Below are 25,115 nucleotides of genomic sequence, written 5' to 3' on the forward strand. Positions count from 1 at the left end.
AAAAGTGCTGTAATAAAATAAACACATGGGTTATCTTCCAAGAAGTGCTTTCTTTATAGCCATTAAGATGGGCTCGGTAATTTCAATGATGCACTCCCAAGAAATAAGAGTTGAAGCAAAAGAGAGCATCAAGAAGCAAATTCAAAATAAATTTAAGCCTAACCCACTTCCTATGAAAAGGAATCTTGTACACAAATAAATTCATGAAGAACGAAGTGACAAGCGTAGGAAGATAAAACAAGCGCAACTTCAAGATTCTCAACATAAAGAGGGGAAACTTAATATTATAAAGATGCATATAACCATGTTTCTCTCTCTCATAATAACTTTCAGTAGTATCATGAGCAAACTCAACAATATAACTATCACATAAAGCATTCTTATCATGAGTCTCATGCATAAAATAATTACTCTCCACACAAGTATAATCAATTTTATTAGTAATAGTTGTAGCAAATTCAACAAAGTAGCTATCATTATTATTCTCATCAAGTGTAGGAGGCATAGTATAATCGTAATAAAATTTATCCTCCATAGTAGGTGGCACCAAAAGACCACTATCATTATAATCATCATAAATAGGAGGCAAAGTATCATCAAAGAAAATTTTCTCCTCAATGATTGGGGGACTAAAAATATCATGCTCATCAAAACCAGCTTCCCCAAGCTTAGAACTTTCCATATCATTAGCAACAATGGTGTTCAAAGTGTTCATACTAATATGGTCCATGGGTTTTTTAATTTTCGCATCAAACCATCCATGTCTTAACTTAGGAAAAAGATTAAAAAGCTCCATGTTGCTTTCCATTATGCCAAACTAGTGATAAACAAGAAACAAAAAGATGCAATTGCAGGATCTAAAGGAAATAGCTTTGAGCACTTACAACGGTACCAGAAAATAACTTAGTTACCTGGGACCAGAGTGTGAATGCCTTTTACCTTTCCTCCCCGGCAACGGCGCCAGAAAATAGCTTGATGTCTACTCACGCTTCTTTTCCTGTAGACAGTGTTGGGCCTCCAAGCGCAGAGGTTTGTAGAACAGCAGCAAGTTTTCCCTTAAGTGGATCACCCAAGGTTTATCGAACTCAGGGAGGAAGAGTTCAAAGATATCCCTATCAAGCAACCTTGCAATCACAATACAAGAAGTCTCTTGTGTCCCCAACACACCTAATACACTTGTCAGATGTATAGATGCACTAGTTCGGCGAAGAGATAGTGAAATACAAGTAATATGGATGTATATGAGTGGTAATAGCAATCTGAATAAAATATGACAGCGAGTAAACATGCAACAGAACAGTAAACAAACGGAGATTCGATGTTTGGAAACAAGGCCTAGGGATCCTACTTTCACTAGTGGACACTCTCAACATTGATCACATAATAAAACCACTCTACACTCTCTTGTTGGATGATGAACACCATTAATTGTGTAGGGCTACAAGAGCACCTCAATGCCGGAGTTAACAAGCTCCACAATATTTGATGTTCATATTTAAATAACCTTAGAGTGCATGATAGACCAACGCAATTATACCGAGTACTAACATAGCATGCACACCGTCACCGACAGACTATGAAAGGGGGAATAGATTGCATCAATACCATCATATAGTAATAGTTAACTTCATAATCTACAAGAGATCACAATCATAGCATATACCAAGTACTTCATGATGCACACACTGTCAACATTACATCAAGGAGGAGGAATAGACTACTTTAATAACATCACTAGAGTAGCACATAGATGATATTCAACTAGATCACAAAGAGAGAGATGAATCACATAGCTACAGCAGAGCCCTCAGCCCCGGGGGTGAATTACTCCCTCCTCATCATGGAGACAGCGATGGCGGTGAAGATGGCGGTGGAGATAGCTTCCGGGGTCAATTCCCCGTCCCGGCAGGGTGCCGGAACAGAGACTTCTGTCCCCCGAATTGGAGTTTCGCGATGGCGGCGGCTCTGGAAGGTTTTCTCGGGTTTCGTCAAACGGTGTCGATGTTTTAGGTCAGGAGGCTTAAATAGGCAAAGAGGCGGAGTCAGAGGGGCCACGGGGCCTCCCCACACTAGGGGGGCGCCCCCCCTGGGCCGCGCCGCCCACACGTGTGGGGCCCCCCAGGGCTCCCCTCTGGTCCCCCTTTGACTTTCTGGAAGGTTCCGGGAAAAATAAGATGTCGGGCATTGATTTCGTCCGATTCCGAGAATATTTCCTTTGTAGGATTTCTGAAACCAAAAACAGCAGAAAACAGCAACTGGCACTTCGGCATCTCGTCAGTAGGTTAGTTCCGGAAAACGAATAAAATCATCATAAAGTGTGAACAAAACATGTAGGTATTGTTATGAAACATGCATGGAACATCAGAAATTATAGATACGTTGAAGACATATCAAGTTGCTATGCATGTTCGTCTTGTCTGAAGTAAGGGTGATTTGTCATGATTAAATGGTTTGAGTATGCATATTGTTAGAGAAAAACATTGGGCCGCCAACCAAAGCCATGTATCATGGTGGAAGTTTCAGTTTGGACATTAATCCTCAATCTCTTATGAGAATATTATCTGTTGTTGAATGCTTATGCATTAAAGAGGAGTCCATTATCTGTTTTCTATGTTGTCCCGGTATGGATGTCCTCGAGTTGACATCTATCAAAAACGAGACATCAAATGCGATCTATCTCCTTGGACCTTTGTACAGACGGCATAGAGGTACCCCTTTGTGACACTTGGTTGAAACATATGTAATGCAACGATAATCCATGGAAATCCAAGCTAATTAGAACAAGGTGCGAGCACTATTGGTATTCGATGCATGAGGCTTGCAACTTATAGGATGTTTTATGCATAACACATATGAATTATTACTACCATTGACAAAATTGTTTCCATGTTTTCAAAATAAAAGCTCTAGCACATGAGTAATCCCTGCTTCCCTCTGCGAAGGGCCTTTCTTTTACTTTATGTTGAGTCAGTTTACCTACTTCTTTCTATCTTAGAAGCAAACACTTGTGTCAACTGTGTGCATTGATTCTTACATACTTGCTTATTTGCACTCATCATATTACTTTGTGTTGACAATTATCCATGAGATATACATGTTGAAGTTGAAAGCAACTGCTGAAACTTGTATCTTCCTTTGTGTTGCTTCAAAACCTTCTATTAAGAATTTATTGCTTTATGAGTTAACTCTTATGCAAGACTTATGATGCTTGTCTTGAAAGTACTATTCATGAAAAGTCTTTGCTATATGATTCAGTTGTTTAGTCATTATCTTTACCATTGCTTTGAATCACTTCATTCATCTCATATGCTTTACAATAGTATTGATCAAGATTATGATAGTAGCATGTCACTTCAGAAATTATCCTTGTTATCGTTTACCTACTCGAGGGCGAGTAGGAACTAAGCTTGGGGATGCTTGATACGTCTCCAACGTATCTATAATTTATGATGTTCCATGCTAGTTTTATGACAATACCTACATGTTTTGCTCACACTTTATAATGATTTATGCATTTTTTGGAACTAACCTATTAACAAGATGCCGAAGCGCCAGTTCCTGTTTTCTGCTGTTTTTGGTTTCAGAAATCTTACACAGGAAATATTCTCGGAATTGGACGAAACAAAAGCCCACGATCTTATATTTCACGGAAGGTTCCAGAAGTCCGAAGGAGAGACGAAGATGGGCCAGGGGGCCCCCACACCATAGGGGGGCGCGGGCCCAACCCTGGCCGCGCCGCCATGTGGTGAGGGAACCCTGGGACTCCTCCGAGGCCGCCCTTCCGCCTATATATTCTTCCAGAAGCGAAAACCCTACCAGGATCGACGATATTCCACGAAACGTTCCGTAGCCGTCGCCATCGCGAAGACAAGTTTCGGGGGACAGAAGTCTCTGTTCCGGCACGCCGCCGGGACGGGGAATTGCCCCCGGAGTCATCTCCATCGACACCACCGCCATCTTCATCGCCATTGCTGTCTCCCATGATGAGGAGGGAGTAGTTCTCCCCCGAAGCTGAGGGCTCTACCGGTAGCTATGTGGTTCATCTCTCTCTCTCCCATGGTGTGATCTTTATGTGATCATGAGCTTTGTATCATTATTAATCTATGTGCTACTCTAGTGATGTTATTAAAGTAGTCTATTCCTCCTCCATGATGTAATGTTGACAGTGTGTGCATCATGTAGTACTTGGCGTAGGTTATGATTGTAATCTCTTGTAGATTATGAAGTTAACTATTACTATGATAGTATTGATGCGATCTATTCCCCCTTTCATAGCTATTGTTGACAGTGTGTATGCTATGTTAGTACTCGGTCTAAATTGCAACGGTCTATTATGCACTCTAGAGGTTACTTTAATATGAACTCCGGACATTGTGGAGCTTGTTTACTCCGGCTTGAGGTGTGCTTTTGCAGCCCTATACAATGAATGGTGTTTGTTATCTAACAAAAGAGTGTTTGAGAGTAGCATTTATTTATTCAGTTATGTGATCATTGTTGAGAGTGTCCACTAGTGAAAGTATGATCCCTAGGCCTTGTTTCTAAGCATTGAAACACCGTTTCCAACAAGTTCTGCTACATGTTTGCTTGCTGCCATTTTTATTTCAGATTGCAATTACTACTTACAATCATCCATATTACTTGTATTTCACTATCTCTTCGCCGAACTAGTGCACCTATACATCTGACAAGTGTATTAGGTGTGTTGGGGACACAAGAGACTTCTTTTATCTTAATTGCAGGGTTGCTTGAGAGGGATATCTTTGACCTCTACCTCCCTGAGTTCGATAAACCTTGGGTGATTCACTTAAGGGAAACTTGCTGCTGTTCTACAAACCTCTGCTCTTGGAGGCCCAACACTGTCTACAGGAATAGAAGCGTGCGTAGACATCAGGTGTCTATGGCTAGATTGATTGTGTGTCCCCTCGGTAGCCCCTCTCCTGGCCCTTATATTGCGAGCAAGGTCTCTGGAGGTCTACTCGAGTACGACTAGGTTACAAAGATTGCTATATCTAAACTTTCCTTGTTCCTTCGCTTCCTTGCCTTGTTCTTCAAGAATCCTTTACGCGAACCGACATAGCGGTCCACCTTGGTTAGCGGATGACCTTCATGGACCACTGGCTGGGCCGTAAGAGGTAGCACAATATTAGTTACCCGAAGGGTAATGCCCACATCAGTAGCCCCCGAGTGACTGGCCAAAGCATACCTTCGGGGGCAGGGATTAAAGTTGTCTTCTGTTGAACGTCCGTTGTTCTTGAAAGCTTCATTTTTATCGGGTGCGCGACAAGCGCTCCCGATGGGAGTAGCCCCCGAGTCTTGCAACCGCGCGTAGACTCAAGTTGTACTACTCGAATGTTTTGCATCTGTCGATGTTTCCTCCGAACTGTTATGGTCATCCGATAATTTCCGTATATCGGATCTTTAATATCCTCGAGTCAGACCATGCTCGTGGATAGAGTGCAAGGGATGTGAAGCAACGTGTCCAGCTCCAATCGATGATGGTTAACATCACAAAATAACGCTACTTTACTCTTGATCAAGTCCCCGGGCATGATCCTGGTTCTCGTAGTTCCTTCGGGTCCACCATTTTTATCGGGTGCGCGACAAGCGCTCCCGATGGGAGTAGCCCCCGAGTCTAGGCACGGGTGCTTGCAACCGCGTGTAGACTCAAGTTGTTCTACTCGAATGTTGTAAATTTCTTCGGATACTTCTTGAGGTGTCGATACTTTTGATGACATCATTGATGACGTAACCACTGCGGTAATTTGATTGATGTGACATGACCTAACAGGCCCGCCCTACTCCTGCGCGGTCAATTAAGAATTGACTAGTGCTTGTGCATTGACCGAGGCGCCTTCTCAATTTCCGCGCGTAGTGGGAGTAATGGGCTGACGGTTTTACATCTCCTTCCGGACACGTGTGCTACAGGATTCTCGCCCATCTTCCTACGATCGCCAGAGTAACAGCCACGATCTTTAATTATTCTCTGGTATAAATAGAGGTTTTTTCCCTGTTTTCACTTTTACGCCTCCATAATGCTCATGTCCTTCCCTGCCTCCTCCTCGCCGTTGCCTCTGCATTCACGAGTTCCGCGACCATGGGCAAGAAGAAGGGAGCTGCTAGCTCGAGCGGCACTACCGGCGCGGCCAAGGTTGGTCTTGATTGGAGCTCTTCCACCATCTCCAAGCACGAGGAGAATAAGATGAGGTCCATTGGCCTCATCTCATCTGTCGAATCTGACTACCTTCATCCAGGTTCTTCCTCCCGCCCGAAGCGTCCAAAGGGCTTCACTGTCATGTTCGCTGCCTTTTTGTTTCGTGGTCTTTCTCTCCCTGCCCATGAATTTTTGCGCTCTCTTCTCTTCTTCTACGGGATTCAGCTCTGGCAGCTGACCCCTAATTCCATCCTCCACCTTTTTCCATCTTCATTACGCTATGTGAAGCCTTCCTCGGCATTGACCCCCACCGGGGCTTGTGGAGGAAGATTTTCTACGTCAAACACCACAATGGTATCGATGGTTATAACAAAACCGTATGTGATCTACTTTCAGATCATGTAACTCGTCGATTATGTAGGCGGACCAACTAACTCTCCAACCTGGTAGAACTATAAACTCTCGACACATTGATCATCGCATCACGTTGTGTCTGTTAAAGTTGCTATTATCACGGCCTACTATGTGCTCCTAACTTAACCAAAAAACAGGTTTGCTAATTTTACTAGACTAAAATTAAGTTTGAGCTCAGTCATATTCTCAGCTTTTGAATTTGCATCGTGATTCATGATAGAGTTGAGCTACATGTGGAGTGCAATTGAAAATTTTCTATTGTGTTGCAAACTTGCAAATGAGAAAAAACGGTTCATGCAGTATAAAATCGTGGGGAGATAGTCACTGAACTGAGAATTAAGATAGTTCCCAATGTACCGAGAATTTGACGCATCCGACGCGCACAAGGCTTAATCGAGGGTTTCACACTTTGGAAACATGATTATTAGTATACAAAGGAGACACATCAAGATTGTTACAAAAGTTGCAGCCTCCTAAGCCATTCACAGCATCAGCAGGACAGCTACGAAAACCCACACGGGCACCACCGCGCCGAGGCACCTCCCTGCCGTCGCGCGGGACAGCGGCTCGTAGTACGACGGCGGTACCTGCGGGAGGCCACGGCCGTGCGCAACGGTGATGTCGAACCGCATCCCCCTCCGGCAGTGCTCCCCTTCGCCGGCGTCCGAGAAGAAGTAGTTGACACCCTCTGCCGCTAGCATCACTGTCAGGAACGCCTCCTCTGGCTTCCACCCGCCACCAACGCCGTCGCCGTCGTACCCGCAGAGCTTGTATACCGTCGCGTTGGTCGTGTGCACGACCGTGTTGTCAGTGCGGGTCTTGAAGGCTGTACATATGCACAATGAGCAGGTTGCTAGCGAAGAAGAGATGAATCCAGAAACCAGTAGTACGCATGAAGTAACATACTGAGGTAGTCGCCCAGGTAGAAGGTGCGGTTGGCTGCCCAGACAGAGTAGTTGGCCGCCGAGGCATTCGCTTTGCCGTCGAAGAACCACCCGGCACTGTCGCCGACGGTGTGGTTGGCACCGACGGTGGCAAAGCCGTCGTGTTTCTGCCCGGGCTCGCCGTCGCATTTGCCAGCAGCTGAGACAGCATCCAGGAGAAGCGCTACTGCAATGGACGCCACCACAAGATTGATCAAGGCATGCATTTTGCGGACAAATTAACTTGCTGATGCCTAAGAAGCTGACACTATTGCAGTGTACTAAACTCGACTGCTACGTTGCTGATAAAACTTGTGGCCTCCCTGTGAATTGGCGTGGTTACTGATGTAGCGTCTTGATTATTTTTTTGATATGGGGTCGGCACCGTCCTGGCAATACTGCTGCAGCCACCTGGACCTGGGTACTGGGCATCTGTCATTCTACGGCATGCATGGCCGGTGATGAGATCCATTGGAAAATAGTTAACTAACTGATGCGAGTGTTTGACTGAATTGCAACGGGTACAGATCTTTATTTAATTATCATGAGTTCATGACCATTACTCAGTCAACATCAGTAATTGGTTAAGCTGTGAAATTGTTACATTCTACTACTATCCAGCAAATTTTGGCTGAATTGTCGTTTCAGAGTACAAACTACTATTGTTAGGCAAAATTTAAACTCCTTTCTGGAGGCAAGAAAAGCTTTAGGGATGACAGCTGTGCTATTAAGGCCACCAGCAGGTGACTCTTGTTAGAGTATATATCTGTATATTGTAGTTTCCCATATGTTAGGGGGCTTCCTGCATATTAGCACCTGTATATGTACTATATATTGTGGCCTTTGGTCCCCTGGTAATACAACACGCATATTCCTCTAACATGGTATCAGAGCAAAATAATTGATCCTCTAGTCTACTACGTGTTACGGCCGCGCTGCCCGATCTTCTCCGTGCGTGGCCGCCTGCCGCCCGCCTCCCCCGCCGGCCGTCGCCCCTCCTCCGGCCGCCTCCCGCTGCCGCCGCCCGGCCACCTGCATCGATCGCTGGCCGCTCGCCCGTCCCGCGCGTGAAGATCCCGGCTGCCGTCCGCCCGTCCCGCGCCCTGCTGCCTGCTCTCCGGCCGCACGTCCTGCGCGTGGCCGCGTGTGGTCAATCTCCCTGGCCGCGTGTGGCCCTCCTTCTAGCGCCAATCTCCCTGCTACCTCATCCTTGCCCGCTCAATCTCCCTTCTGCCTCCTGAGTTGACTTCCGTCTGAAGCAAAAAAAAAAAGAGCAAAAACAAAAAAACAAAAAAACAAAAAAAGAGCTATGTCTTCTGCTGATCCTGCCCCTTCTTTGGGCCCACCTTCGGTACTTGGTATTTGTCCGCTGCCTCCGTGCATGACTGCTAGCTATTCTTCGTCGCCGCTTGCGGCCTCTTCACGCGGCTCTGCCCGCGCTTCACCGACTCCGTCTACGTCGGCTCGCCGCTCTTCACCGACTTTCGCGGCCTCTTCCCGCGGCTCTGGCCGTGCTTCGCCGATTTTGTCTCCCTCGGCCTGCCGCTCTACATCGACTTTTGCGGCCTCTTCACGCGGCTCTGCCCGCGCTTCGCCGACTTCCTCTATATCGGCCTGCCGCTCTACATCGACTTTCGCGGCCTCTTCCTGCGGTTATGGCCGCGCTTCGTCGACTCCGTCTGCGTCGGCATGCCGCTCTACATCGACTTTCGCGGCCTCTTCACGTGGTTATGACCGCGCTTTGCCGACTCTGTCTTCATCGGCGTGTTGCTCTCCGTCACCCCCTTTGGTGGCCTCTGTGCGTGTGGATGATAGCTCCTCGTCGGCACCTGATTGTACTTCGACCTCTCCAGTCGCGCCCCTCTCTGCGCATGAGATAGCGCAGCTTCACTGCCTGCTTGATGCTTGGGATTCCAGTTTACGTCAGCAGCCTCGCGGTCCGAGTCTCCGGCCTCGTCCTCATTGCACCTACTGTGGCAAGGTTTCTGATACGTCTCCGACGTATCGATAATTTCTTATGTTCCATGCCACATTATTGATGATATCTACATGTTTTATGCATACTTTATGTCATATTTATGCATTTTCCGGCACTAACCTATTAACGAGATGCCGAAGAGCCAGTTGCTGTTTTCTGCTGTTTTTGGTTTCAGAAATCCTAGTAAAGAAATATTCTCGGAATTGGACGAAATCAACGCCCAGGGTCCTATTTTTGCACGAAGCTTCCAGAAGACCGAGGGGGAAAGGAAGTGGGGCCACAAGGCGCCGCCACAACAGGGCGGCGCGGCCCAGGTCCTGGCCGCGCGGCCCTGGTGTGTGGGGCCCTCGTGTGGCCCCCTGACTTGCCCTTCCGCCTACTTAAAGCCTCCGTCGCGAAACCCCCAGTACCGAGAGCCACGATACGGAAAACCTTACTGAGGCGCTGATACGTCCAAAACGTATCTACTTTCCCGAACACTTTTGCTATTGTTTTGCCTCTAATTTGTGTATTTTGGATGCAACTAACACGGACTAACGCTGTTTTCAGCAGAACTGTTCTGGTGTCTCGTTTTTGTGCAGAAATCCAACTTTCGGGAAAATCCTCGGAATTTATGCAGAAGGCCCTATTTTCCCAGAATAATGACGGAGCCAGAAGGACAATTAAGGTGGAGGCCCGAGGGCCCCACACCATAGGGCGGCGCGGCCCAGGGGGGGCCCACGCGGCCCTGTGGTGTGGCCCCCTCGGCCGGCCTCCGACGCCCTCCTTCGGACTATTTATCGGCCTCGACCTAAAAACGCACGGAGAGAAGTCGAAATCGCCAGAAACCCTCCAGAACGCCGCCACATCGCGAAACTCCGTCGCGGGAGCCAGAAGTCTCCGTTCTGGCACTCCGCCGGGACGGGGAATTGGAGGAGATCATCGCCATCATCACCGCCAACGCCTCTACATCAACAAGCCATGTTTCCCTCATCCATGTGTGAGTAATTCCCCCGCTGTAGGCCGAAGGGGATGGTAGGGATTGGATGAAATTGGTCATGTAATAGCATAAGATTGTTAGGGCATAGTGCCTAGTGTCCGTAATTGGTACTTTGATGATATTGTTGCAACTTGTTATGCTTAATGCTTGTCACTAGGGCCCGAGTGCCATGATCTCAGATCTGAACATGTTATTGTTTCATCTAGATAATCATTGTTTTGGTCTTACCTATAAGTTGTATACACATGTCGCTGTCCGGAACCAATGGCCCCGAAGTGACAGAAATCGGGACAACCGGAGGGAATGGTAGCGATGTGAGGATCACATGTGTTCACGGAGTGTTAATGCTTTGCTCCGGTACTCTATTAAAAGGAGTACCTTAATATCCAGTAGTTTCCCTTGAGGCCCGGCTGCCACCGGCTGGTAGGACAAAAGATGTTGTGCAAGTTTCTCATTGCGAGCACGCACGACTATATATGGAACACATGCCTATTGATTGCTTTGTACTTGGACACCGTTTTATTATTATCTGGAAATGCCCTGCTATGATTGTTACATGAGTTTCTCTCATCCATGCAACGCCCGTCATCCGTCCCCGTGCCTACATTATTTTAATCCTGCTGTTTACTATAATCACTACTGCTGTCTCTGTTACTCTGCTGCTGTTATTTCACTACTGCTACTGCTATAAAACTGTTACTACTGATAAACTCTTGCGAGCAAGTCTGTTTCCAGGTGCAGCTGAATTGACAACTCCGCTGTTAAGGCTTCCAAGTGTTCTTTGTCTCCCCTTGTGTCGAATCAATAAATTGGGTTTTACTTCCCTCGAAGACTATTGCGATCCCCTATACTTGTGGGTTATCAAGACTATTTTCTGGCGCCGTTGCCGGGGAGCATAGCTTTATTTGGAAGTTCACTTGGATTAATATTGTTCGCTGCAAATTCTCCATCATGGGTAAACCTCGCGATACTAAAGTCGCCATATTACCATCCACTACAAGAAAAGGTACAATTCTGAGTACCTCCGCTACACTTGATTCACCATCTGTGATTGATAAACTTGTTTCACCGCCACATGCTTCAAATGCGGGTACTTCTGCTGAATCTGAAAACTCTCATAATATTGATAATGTTTCTGCTGTGCTTGATGATAGTGGCTCATTGGGATCTTTTCTAGATGCTACAATTGCTAGGTCTAGACAAATTGAAAATACTGAAACTCCTAATGCTACTACACCTGTTAATTCACCTGAATTTGATTATTTTAGTGATGATCCTGATGAAGATTATGTGGAGCTTAATGATGATTTTATTGAAAAATGCAATGCTACTACTGATGCAAGAAAAATTAAAAAGTTGCTTGCAGAACATGCTGTTAGATATAAACTGTCTCCTGATCCAAAATTTGCCACATCTCCCATAAACATTAAGGATAAAGATTATGATTTTTCTCTTGATCTATCTCATATAGCTATTGTTGAGAAAACACCCTTTTGTGGTACTGAAAAAGAAAGTGCTGTTGAACACATGACTGAGTTATCTACTCTGAGTAGCTTGTTTTCTGATGATGTCAAGATGCGTACTTACTTTGTTGCTAAAATCTTTCCATTCTCATTAAAGGATGACGCTAAAACTTGGTATAATAATTTGCCACCTAATTCTATTAAAAGTCCAAAAGAATTGCTTGATGTTTTCTTCCGCAAATACTTTCCTGCTAGTGCTCAACATATTGCTTTGCAGAAAATTTATAATTTTGACCAGGGAGATGAAGAGAAATTGCCTGAGGCTTGGGCGAGATTCTGCTCTCTTATTAGAGCTCGGCCTGATCATGATCTGGAAAAGCATGATTTACTTGATATATTTTATAGTGGACTAACCATTGAGTCTAGGGCATACCTGGATAGTTGTGCTGGTTGTGTTTTCAGGAAAAGAACTCCAGACGATTTGAAGAATTATTGGCTAAAATAAGCCGGAATCATGATGATTGGACTACGCCTGAACCAACTCCAACGCCAATATTGAAGAAGAGGGGTATGATTAAATTAAATGATGAAGATATGAGGGAAGCCAAGAAGTCTCTCAAGGAGAAAGGTATTAAATCTAAAGATGTGAAGAATCTACCTCCTATAGAAGATATATGTGAGATAATTCCCCCTTCATCCATGATTGAGGTAAATTCCCTTCAACGCTTTACTAGGGAAGATATTCCGTATTCGAAACCTCCTGCACAATGCTTAGATGAGTTTGATAATTATATTGTTAAGCAAGAAAATTTTAATATGAGAGTAGAGAATCATTTAATGGAAAATTCTCGAGCTATTAGTGAATTGCATGATATTGTAGAGAGAACCTCCAATGATGTTAAGATGCTTGTTAAACATTTTCATATGATTCAAACTCAAATAGATCAACTCACTAAAGTGCAAAATGACTTGTTAGGGAATAATTCTAAAGAGAAACATGCTTATGAAGTAACAACTAGAGGTGGTGTCTCTACCCAGGATCCTCTATATCCTGAAGGGCATCCCAAAAGAATTGAACAAGATTCTCAACGCATTGAACCTAGTGCTCCTTCTAAGAAGAAAAAGAAGAAGAAACATAAAAATGTTGTAGAATCCTCTGAACCTGTTAATGATCCTAATAGTATTTCTATTTCTGATGCTGAAACTGAAAGTGGTAATGAACATGATAAAGATAATGATAAGAATGATACTCCTGATAAAGAAGAGGTTGAAGAAGAACCTGAAAAGCATGCTAAAAATAAAAAGTACACTAAAGAAGATTTTATTGCTGAGAAACATGGTAATGAAAGAGAACCTTGGGTGCAAAAGCAAATGCCTTTTCCTGCTAGGAAACTAAAATCAAAGGAAGAGGAACACTATAATAAATTTTGTGATTGGATGAAACCTTTATTCTTGCAAATCCCTTTGACTGATGCTATTAAATTGCCTCCTTATTCAAAGTATATGAAAGATATTGTTACTAATAAAAGGAAAATCCCCAATGAGGAAATTTCCACTATGCTTGCTAATTACTCTTTCAATGGCAAAGTTCCAAAGAAGTTGGGCGACCCAGGTATACCTACTATTCCTTGTTCTATTAAGAATAATTATGTTAAAACTGCTCTATGTGACTTGGGAGCCGGTGTTAGTGTTATGCCTTTTTCTCTTTATAAGAGACTTTACTTAGATAAGTTGATACCTACTAATATATCTTTGCAAATGGCTGATAAATCTACTGCTATTCCTGTTGGTATATGTGAGAATGTTCCTGTTCAAGTTACTACTAACTGCTTGATATTAACTGATTTTGTTGTGTTGGAAATGCCTGAAGATGATAATATGTCTATTATTCTTGGGAGACCTTTTCTTAACACCACAGGGGCTGTTATTGATTGCAATAAAGGAAAGGTTACTTTCAATGTTGATGATAAAGAGCATACCGTTTATTTCCCCAAGAAGATTGAGAAAGCGTGTGGAGTTAATACTATTTCTAATGTGAGAACTATCAAAGTGGGAACTATTGATTGTCCTATATATGAGCCTAAGGAAGAATATCAAACTCTCGTGATTGGATCCATATCAATACAATTCAAGGTAACATGATTGATTTGAGGTTTATTTCTTCTTATGCTATGTAAAATTTATTTGGTGACAAGACTTGATCAACCTTGTTAACGAATACTTTTTATATGCATAGAGGAGGTAAACAACATCTCTTTCTTTCTTCCTCCATTTGCTCTAGTTGCTGTAGCACTTTTAATTTGCAAAGTTCTTTAGTTAATTGGAGATTTCAAAAATTTTCCTGGCCAGTAATAATAAATTAAATACCCAGAAATGTGCATTTTTCAAAGTTTTCAAAAATTCACAAAAATTATACCGTTGGTCCTATTTTTCGACGAGGCACCTGGGAGCACCAGAGGATGACCTGTGGGGCACCAGAGGGCGCCAAACCACAGGCCGGCGCGGCCAAGGTGGTGGCCGCGCCACCATGTGGTGTGGGCCCCTCCTTGCCCCACTTTGTCATCTCTTTCTCCCAGCACCTTCTCTCTCCCGAAAAAACTCGTACCAAGTTCCTCTCTCTCGCGTTTTTGCTCCAGAGCTCCAGATTTCTCGATCTCTTTGCTCAGCCCAGATTTCTTGCTGAAATTTGGCACATTTGCTCCTTGGTATGTGACTCCTCCACCCATCCAAGTAGAATTTTGTTTGGTTGAGTATATCTTGAATATTTTGCTGCTGTAGGTAACATGTTTAGTGAGCTTGCATGCTTGTTCTAAGTGGTAGAAACTAGTTTTGATACATGATTAGTACTCTAGCAAGTTCCTATGGTAGTTCCCCTTGATTATATGTCACCAAATCAAAATTTTATATCATTTGTTGAAAATTTCAGAGAAGCTATGAAGAAGTTCAACTTTGGAGAGTTGTTCAAGAAAGGGACAACCAGCACCGGGAGGCCTTCTAGGGCCGCCACCCGGATTAGGCGATCATACAATGAGGACATCATCGCGCCTAGCTTCGCGCCCGAAGAGGACAACGGGGCTCCTAATGCTTCGTCTTTTCCATGCTATGATTTTCTGAGGAATGCAGGGATATTGGAGGATTTCTTCACCCTTGTCAACAGGGCAGGGTTAACCACCTATGTGGGAGATGAAAGGGAGCAATACTACATGCTCACCAAAATCTTCGTCGAGAGTTTCCAGTTCAACAACAAACAATATGAGCCGACGGTTGCATTCAGGATCTATGGTAATCCTGTTACTATGAAATTGGAGGATTTTTGTCGTGCATTGGATATTGTCCCTGTAGGTACAGCAAGTAGGATTGATGACAACCCCCGGGACTTGTTGGAGCTCTATCGAGGGATTACCGATGATGATTGTCGCACCATTCAGCGTGGCAAGATAAGAAACATTCAACTCCCCGCCATTAAGTATTTTGCATACTATATTGCTACTAGCATTCTTGGTAGGGAGAACACTAGCAACATTTCTAGTTACCATCTTGCTTTCTTGAATATTGCACTTACTGGTCAGACATCTTATCACCTTGGTGCTCTTATTGCTCGCCGCCTGACTAACAGGGGGCCTATTTTTGGAGGAACTATTGCACTGCGCGTTTTAACATATCTAAGTCTTCCTATTGATCCTAATGATGTGCCATTGGCCCCTAGGAGACTCGATATTACTGCTATGAAGAGTCATCATTTTGTTACCACTGATTCTACTTTAGATAATATGGTTTATAGAATGTTGTTTTCTGACGGGGATGAGAAAGAAATTCCTCTTCCCCAACCAGGTTTGTTCAGTATTGACAGGCAATCATGGTCGTGCACTAAGGAGGAAGTGGATGAACATTTGAAGATAAAAGACTTCCACCAGCAACATGACTCCGAGGACGCCGGGGCCTCCTACGACCACACCGTCACGTATCCGGGTGCTTCTTCTAGCACATACCCGAAATACGATCCATCTTCGTCATACTACGGAGTCACTACCTCATGGGATCGATGGGATTGAACTCCACTTAGGCCAAAAGCCTAAGCTTGGGGGGAGGTATACCGGCATCACTCATTCTTTGCATATTATGGTTGCTGGATACCTGTACATACTTGTTTGGTTCGTTTGAGTGGTTTTCTAATGAGAGGAAGATGATATTTGGGGAAGTGCTGCCTGAAAACAGATTCTGGAATGTTACCGTAAAAATTCTTGAAAATAGCCAGAGCGTCATTTTGAGCTGCCAATTTTTGTGCAGGTTCTCCAGGTTGTTATCTAACTTTCATTAGTTGAACACTTTTCGATCTGAGCAACGTAAGATTTTTGTAAAAATCGATTTCTGTACTGCTGTCAGGTTTTGGCAGATTTCTGTCATCCTGTTGTTATGTGTTTCTTTTAGTTTGTTATTTCTTGTTTTTGCTTTGTTTCTTTCCCAAAACACAAAAAGACCAAAAATATTTCTGTTGTTTCTCTTTACCATTTGTTTGCTTTGGTTTCTTGCATTTGTTTCGCTTTATTTGCTATTGCTAGTTTGCTATAAGAAAACCCAAAAAGATTTTGCTTTGTTTGTTTGTTTTCTTTTGTTCTTGTTTCTAATTCGAAAACACCAAAAATATTTGCTGTTCTTCTTTGGTTTGTAAAGTTCTTTATGAGTTCAATGGTCTTCGGTGGCTGGAGCGTGGTTTTCATTTCATATTATCCAAGCTGCACAAGTGAAAAGGCAATAATGACGATCTACGACAATCTGATTGTGGTGAGAGGCTGGTATGAACTCTATTTATTTTCATTTTTGTACATATACTCATCCATGTGAGCATGCTTAGTTGGTTCATGTGAGGTATATGTTATTTGAGAAAGTCTAGTAGTTTATGATCTCTCATGTTTAGCTCCAATTTATTAATATGAGTAGCATGTCATGGATGTTTGCTTGCATTGTTTTATTCATAAGTAAGTATGGCATTGTGGTATCCTCCTCTGAATGATTCATTTATATCGACTTGGCACATGCTCACGCATGCATATGACTGAACAAAAAGTCAATTAAGCCTCGATGATTTATATTGCTTCAGAGTTCTTGTATCACTTTTATGCCTCCGTTAATTTATTTTGCCGCAAGCATGATTATGACAGTTACTGCTCTCTTGATTTGTCGCTCCCTAGTCTATTGCTAGCCTTCACTTGTACTGAGCGGGAACGCTGCTCGTGCTTCCAAACACATGAAAACCAAGTTATTCCAGAGTGTCCACCATAAATACCTATGCATGGCATTTCAAACCATTCCAAGTAAATTCTCATGCGCTACCTTTAAAACCTTCAAAATGCTTCTCAATTTGTGTTTATGTTTCATAGCTCATGAGGAAGTATGTGGTGTTTAGCTTTCAACCTTGTCATTTACTTTTGATGGACTCTCATATGGACTAGTGGCACATCCGCTTATCCAATAATTTTGCAAAAAGAGCTGGCAATGGGATTCCCAGTCCCGAATTAATTAACTTAAATAGACACTCCTCCATGGTTTGTGATTGTTGGACGGCACCCGAAGGATTCGGTTAGCCATGGCTTGTGTAAGCAAAGGTTGGGGGGAGTGTCATCATCATAATAAAAATAAAATAAAAAGGCACTCCTTCATGGTATGAGATTGTTGGCAGGCACCCGAGGATTCGGTTAGCCATGGTTTGTGAAAGAAAGGTTGGAAGGAGTGCCAAATAAATATGCAATAATTCATGGGAGCCGCTCTTGAAAGTCTGGTTGGCGAGGTAGTTGGTGTACCCATTACCATTCGTTGACAACAACAAACACCTCTCAAAATAATTTTACTCCTGTCTTTATAAAAATGAAAAGCTCTAGCGCATGTTAATCCCTGCTTCCCTCTGCGAAGGGTCAATCTTTTACTTTTATGTTGTGTCTCCATTATTTCTTTGAGCACTATCTTGAGAGCACAACTGTCATTCTTAGTATAATATGCTTGTCTCAAAATATGATTGATTGTGGTATAACTTTGATACATTTATCTTTTGACGATCACTACTTCTAGTCTTTCTATGAACTCCAAGAGGTGCCCGGGCATTTATGTTTTGCCAATCAAATACAGGCAAGCGAGATACCACTTTATCATACTCTCTTATGAACATTGCAATCTTGCTTATATACATGATTCATGATGCTTATTATTAATTGTTGGTACCTCTTCATGATTGACATAGCTGTTAGATGATCTTATTTGCATGTATCTCATTATGAATTGCTTAAGTATTAGCCATAGCATGAGAATATATACATCATATGAGCAAATGTGTTCGTGAAAGTTCTTTTATCGCTCAGTTGTTAACTGAATTGCTTGAGGACAAGCAATAAGCTAAGCTTGGGGGGAGTTGATACGTCCAAAACATATCTACTTTCCCGAACACTTTTGCTATTGTTTTGCCTCTAATTTGTGTATTTTGGATGCAACTAACACGGACTAACGCTGTTTTCAGCAGAACTGTTCTGGTGTCTCGTTTTTGTGCAGAAATCCAACTTTCGGGAAAATCCTTGGAATTTATGCAGAAGGCCCTATTTTCCCAGAATAATGACGGAGCCAGAAGGACAATTAAGGTGGAGGCCCGAGGGCCCCACACCATAGGGCGGCGCGGCCCAGGGGGGCCCGCGCGGCCCTGTGGTGTGGCCCCCTCGGCCGGCCTCCGACGCCCTCCTTCGGACTATTTATCGGCCTCGACCTAAAAACGCACGGAGAGAAGTCGAAATCGCCAGAAACCCTCCAGAACGCCGCCACATCGTGAAACTCCGTCGCGGGAGCCAGAAGTCTCCGTTCTGGCACTCCGCCGGGACGGGGAATTGGAGGAGATCATCGCCATCATCACCGCCAACGCCTCTACATCAACCAGCCATGTTTCCCTCATCCATGTGTGAGTAATTCCCCCGCTGTAGGCCGAAGGGGATGGTAGGGATTGGATGAGATTGGTCATGTAATAGCATAAGATTGTTAGGGCATAGTGCCTAGTGTCCGTAATTGGTACTTTGATGATATTGTTGCAACTTGTTATGCTTAATGCTTGTCACTAGGGCCCGAGTGCCATGATCTCAGATCTGAACATGTTATTGTTTCATCTAGATAATCATTGTTTTGGTCTTACCTATAAGTTGTATACACATGTCGCTGTCCAGAACCAATGGCCCCGAAGTGACAGAAATCGGGACAACCGGAGGGAATGGTAGCGATGTGAGGATCACATGTGTTCACGGAGTGTTAATGCTTTGCTCCGGTACTCTATTAAAAGGAGTACCTTAATATCCAGTAGTTTCCCTTGAGGCCCGGCTGCCACCGGCTGGTAGGACAAAAGATGTTGTGCAAGTTTCTCATTGCGAGCACGCACGACTATATATGGAACACATGCCTATTGATTGCTTTGTACTTGGACACCGTTTTATTATTATCTGGAAATGCCCTGCTATGATTGTTACATGAGTTTCTCTCATCCATGCAACGCCCGTCATCCATCCCCGTGCCTACAGTATTTTAATCCTGCTGTTTACTATAATCACTACTGCTGTCTCTGTTACTCTGCTGTTATTTCACTATCGCTACCGCTATAAAACTGTTACTACTGATAAACTCTTGCGAGCAAGTCTGTTTCCAGGTGCAGCTGAATTGACAACTCCGCTGTTAAGGCTTCCAAGTGTTCTTTGTCTCCCCTTGTGTCGAATCAATAAATTGGGTTTTACTTCCCTCGAAGACTGTTGCGATCCCCTATACTTGTGGGTTATCAGGCGCCGCCGCCGCCAATCCCATCTCGGGGGATTCTGGAGATCGCCTCCGGCACCCTGCCGGAGAGGGGAATCATCTCCCGGAGGACTCTTCACCGCCATGGTCGCCTCCGGAGTGATGAGTGAGTAGTTCACCCCTGGACTATGGGTCCATAGCAGTAGCTAGATGGTCGTCTTCTCCTTATGTGCTTCATTGTCGGATCTTGTGAGCTGCCTAACATGATCAAGATCATCTATCTGTAATTCTATATGTTGTGTTTGTCGGGATCCGATGGATAGAGAATACTATGTTATGTTGATTATCAATCTATTACCTATGTGTTGTTTATGATCTTGCATGCTCTCCGTTATTAGTAGAGGCTCTGGCCAAGTTTTTGCTCTTAACTCCAAGAGGGAGTATTTATGCTCGATAGTGGGTTCATGCCTCCATTAAATCTGGGACAGTGACAGAAAGTTCTAAGGTTGTGGATGTGCTGTTGCCACTAGGGATAAAACATTGATGCTATGTCCGAGGATGTAGTTATTGATTACATTACGCACCATACTTAATGCAATTGTCTGTTGTTTGCAACTTAATACTGGAAGGGGTTCGGATGATAACCTGAAGGTGGACTTTTTAGGCATAGATACATGCTGGATAGCGGTCTATGTACTTTGTCGTATTGCCCAATTAAATCTCACAATACTCATCGTATCATGTATGTGCATTGTCATACCCTCTCTATTTGTCAATTGCCCGACTGTAATTTGTTCACCCAACATGCTATTTATCTTATGGGAGAGACACCTCTAGTGAGCTGTGGACCCCGGTCCATTCTTTTACATCGAATACAATCTACTGCGATACTTGTTTTACTGTTTTCTGCAAACAATCATCATCCACAATATACATCTAATCCTTTGTTACAGCAAGCCGGTGAGATTGACAACCTCACTGTTTCGTTGGGGCAAAGTACTTTGGTTGTGTTGTGCAGGTTCCACGTTGGCGCCGGAATCCCTGGTGTTGCGCCGCACTACATCCCGCCGCCATCAACCTTCAACGTGCTTCTTGGATCCTCCTGGTTCGATAAACCTTGGTTTCTTTCTGAGGGAAAACTTGCTACTGTACGCATCATACCTTCCTCTTGGGGTTCCCAACGGACGTGTGTTGTACACGCCATCAAGCATTTTTTCTGGCGCCGTTGCCGGGGAGATCAAGACACGCTGCAAGGGGAGTCTCCACAATCCAATCTCTTTACTTTGTTTTTGTCTTGCTTTACTTTATTTACTACTTTGTTTGCTGCACTTAAACAAAACACAAAAAAATAGGTTGCTAGTTTTACTTTATTTACTGTCTTGTTCTCCATATCAAAAACACAAAAAAAAATAGTTACTTGCATTTACTTTATTTAGTTTGCTTTATTTACTACTGCTAAAATGAGTAATCCTGAAGTTGAAGTTCATTCGTTTAAACAACAAGGTGGAGAAATTTTTAAAGATGCTTGGTATAGAATTAGTGATGCTCATCATAGGTGCACTAAGAAACACTCCACTATTATCCTACTTAGGAACTTTTATGTTGGTATATCTAGTTGGAATAGGTATGTTCTTGATACTCTTTCGGGGGGTAATTTCCTAGGTACACCTGCTTTAGAAGCTAGTTGCATCATTGAGAGTCTAGTTGGAATACCACCTGTTAATGGAACTAAAATTGAAATCTCTCTTGAGGATGTTATGAAAAAATTGGAAACCATAGAGAAAAATTTTCCAAGTGTTGAAACTAAATTGGAAATGTTACTTGATAAAACTGATGAACTTGATAAATCCTTAGGAGGAATTGATGAAAGAATTAGTGTCCTAGGAACTTGTGTTGTCCATGATAATCAAATCAATAGGATTAGCGAACTTGAAAAAGCTATGGGAACCTTGGGTTCAACCTTTTCTTCTCTTAAATATAAGGAGAAAGCTTATGTGGGTAAAGAGCAAAAATTCATGTATGTCTCTAAGGTGCCTAAACCCAAGAATTATTATAGGCCTAAAATTGATAAAACTCCCAACACCCCTGGTGATGATGTTGATGCTTCATCTCTTGATAACACTTGATATACACTTTCTGCGCCTAGCTGAAAGGCGTTAAAGAAAAGCGCTTATGGGAGACAACCCATGTTTTTACTACAGTACTTTGTTTTATATTTGAGTCCTGGAAGTTGTTTACTACTGTAGCAACCTCTCCTTATCATGTTTTTGTGCCAAGTAAAGTCTCTATGGTAAAGTTGATGCTAGATTTGGATTGCTGCACAGAAACAGCATTGCTGTCTGTCACGAATTCGCGCAGAAGTCTCTGTAAAAAAATCAAACAAATCTGCAAATTTACGTGCGTGATCCTCAGATATGTACGCAACTTTCATTAGTTTTGAGTTTTTCCGTTTGAGCAAGTTAAGTGCCCCTTCCAGGTTCGTCTTTACGGACTGTTCTGTTTTTGACAGATTCTGCCTTTTATTTCGCATTGCCTCTTTTGCTATGTTGGATGAATTTCTTTGATCCATTAATGTCCAGTAGCTTTGTGCAATGTCCAGAAGTGTTAAGAATGATTGCGTCACCTCTGAACATGTGAATTTTTGATTGTGCACTAACCCTCTAATGAGTTTGCTTGAAGTTTGGTGTGAAGGAAGTTTTCAAGGGTCAAGAGAGGAGTATGATATACTATGATCAAGAGGAGTGAAAGCTCTAAGCTTGGGGATGCCCCGGTGGTTCACCCCTGCATATTTTAAGAAGACTCAAGCGTCTAAGCTTGGGGATGCCCATGTTGGAGATATGCCCAAGAGGCAATAATAAAAGTGGTTATTATATATCTTTATGTTTATGATAAATGTTTATATACCATGCTATAATTGTATTAACCGAAACATTAGTACATGTGTGATATGTAGACAACAAGAAGTCCCTAGTATGCCTCTTAAACTAGCTTGTTGATTAATAGATGATTAGTTTCATAATCATGAACATTGGATGTTATTAATAACAAGGTTATATCATTATATGAATGATGTAATGGACACACCCAATTAAGCGTAGCATAAGATCTCGTCATTAAGTTATTTGCTATAAGCTTTCGATACATAGTTACCTAGTCCTTATGACCATGAGATCATGTAAATCACTTATATCGGAAAGGTACTTTGATTACACCAAACGCCACTGCGTAAATGGGTGGTTATAAAGGTGGGATTAAGTATCCGAAAAGTATGAGTTGAGGCATATGGATCAACAGTGGGATTTGTCCATCCCGATGATGGATAGATATACTCTGGGCCCTCTCGGTGGAATGTCATCTAATGTCTTGCAAGCATATGAATAAGTTCATAAGAGACCACATACCACGGTACGAGTAAAGAGTACTTGTCAGGAGACGAGGTTGAACAAAGTATAGAGTGATACCGAAGATCAAACCTCGGACAAGTAAAATATCGCGTGACAAAGGGAATTGGTATTGTATGTGAATGGTTCATTCGATCACTAAAGTCATCGTTGAATATGTGGGAGCCATTATGGATCTCCAGATCCCGCTATTGGTTATTGGTCGGAGTGAGTACTCAACCATGTCCGCATAGTTCGCAAACCGTAGGGTGACACACTTAAAGTTGGATGTTGAAATGGTAGAACTTGAATATGGAATGGAGTTCGAATATTTGTTCGGAGTCCCGGATGAGATCCCGGACATCACGAGGAGTTCCGGAATGGTCCGGAGAATAAGATTCATATATAGGATGTCATTTTATGTGAATTAAAATGATACAGAAGGTTCTATGGAAGGTTCTAGAAGGTTCTAGAAAAGTCCGGAAGAAACCACCAAGGAAGGTGGAGTCCCGGAGGGACTCCACCTCCATGGCCGGCCAACCCTAGTGGGGGAGGAGTCCCAAGTGGACTCCCCCTATGGGGGCCGGCCACCCCCCCACATGGAAGGGGGGAATCCCACCCAAGTGGGATTCCCACCTTGGGTAGGTTTCCCTATCACATGGAAGGTTTTGGTTTCGGGTCTTATTCGGAGACTTGTAGTCCAACACTTGGGGCTTCCACCTATATAATGATGGGCCAAGGGGAGGGGCCCGGCCACCCCAAGACCACAACCTGGCCACCCCCCTTGAGTGGCCGGCCACCCCCTCCCAAACCCTAGCCGCCCCCCTCTCCTCCATAGCTCCCGCGTGCTTTAGCGAAGCTCCGCCGGAGTTCTCCACCGCCACCGACACCACACCGTCGTGCTGTCGGATTCAAGAGGAGCTACTACTTCCGCTGCCCGCTGGAACGGGAGGTGGACGTCGTCTTCATCAACAACCGAACGTGTGACCGAGTACGGAGGTGCTGCCCGTTCGTGGCGCCGTGATCAAGATCTTCTACGCGCTTTTGCAAGCGGCAAGTGATCGTCTACCACAGCAACAAGAGCCTCATCTTGTAGGCTTTGGAATCTCTTCAAGGGTGAGACTCGATAATCCCCTCGTTGCTACCGTCTTCTAGATTGCATCTTGGCTTGGCTTTCGTGTTCGCGGTAGGAAATTTTTTGTTTTCTATGCAACGTTATCCAACAGTGGTATCAGAGCCGTGTCTATGCATAGATGGTTGCACGAGTAGAACACAATGGTTTTGTGGGCGTTGATGCTCTTGTTATCTTTAGTTGAGTACTTTGCATCTTTATGGCATAGTGGGATGAAGCGGCTCGGACTAACTTTACATGACCGCGTTCATGAGACTTGTTCCTCGTTCGACATGCAACTTGTATTGCATAAGAGGCTTTGCGGGTGTCTGTCTCTCCTACTATAGTAAAGATTCAATTTACTCTTCTATTGACAACACTAGTATCACCGTTGTGGTTCATGTTCGTAGGTAGATTGGATCTCACTCGAAAACCCTAAACCACGTAAAATATGCAAACCAAATTAGAGAACATCTAACTTGTTTTTGCAGGGTTTGGTGATGTGATATGGCCATAATGTGATGATGACTATGTATGAGATGATCATTATTGTATTGTGGCAACCGGCAGGAGCCTTATGGTTGTCTTTAAATTTCATGTTGAGTAGTATTTCAAAGTAGTTGTAATAGTTGCTACATGGAGGACAATCATGAAGACGGCGCCATTGACCTTGGTGCTTCGCCGACGATGATGTAGATCATGCCCGTTGATGATGGAGATCATGTCCGTGCTTTGGAGATGAAGATCAAAGGCGCAAAGACAAAAGGGCCATATCATATCACATATGAACTGCATGTGATGTTAATCCTTTTATGCATCTTATTTTGCTTAGATCGCGACGGTAGCATTATAAGATGATCCCTCTCACTAAAATCTCAAGATAATAAAGTGTTCATCCTTAGTAGCACCGTTGCCAAGACTTGTCGTTTCGAAGCATCTCGTGATGATCGGGTGTGATAGAATCAAC

General features: G+C 43.6%; 1 protein-coding gene across 1 annotated transcript; it reads right to left on the reverse strand.

Moving 5' to 3' along the window:
• Positions 1-6,937: 6,937 nt before the first annotated feature.
• Positions 6,938-7,850, reverse strand: LOC127304669 (early nodulin-like protein 18). Its single transcript, XM_051335286.2, has 2 exons — positions 7,472-7,850; positions 6,938-7,391 (listed from the first exon to the last, which is right to left on the reverse strand). Exons 1-2 carry the CDS (start codon positions 7,713-7,715, stop codon positions 7,048-7,050), a joined length of 588 nt encoding a protein of 195 aa, XP_051191246.1. The 5' UTR covers positions 7,716-7,850; the 3' UTR covers positions 6,938-7,047.
• Between the last annotated feature and the right edge of the window lie 17,265 nt (positions 7,851-25,115).

The sequence above is a fragment of the Lolium perenne genome, chromosome 5 (assembly GCF_019359855.2).
Source record: "Lolium perenne isolate Kyuss_39 chromosome 5, Kyuss_2.0, whole genome shotgun sequence".
NCBI classification, from domain to species: Eukaryota; Viridiplantae; Streptophyta; class Magnoliopsida; order Poales; family Poaceae; genus Lolium; species Lolium perenne.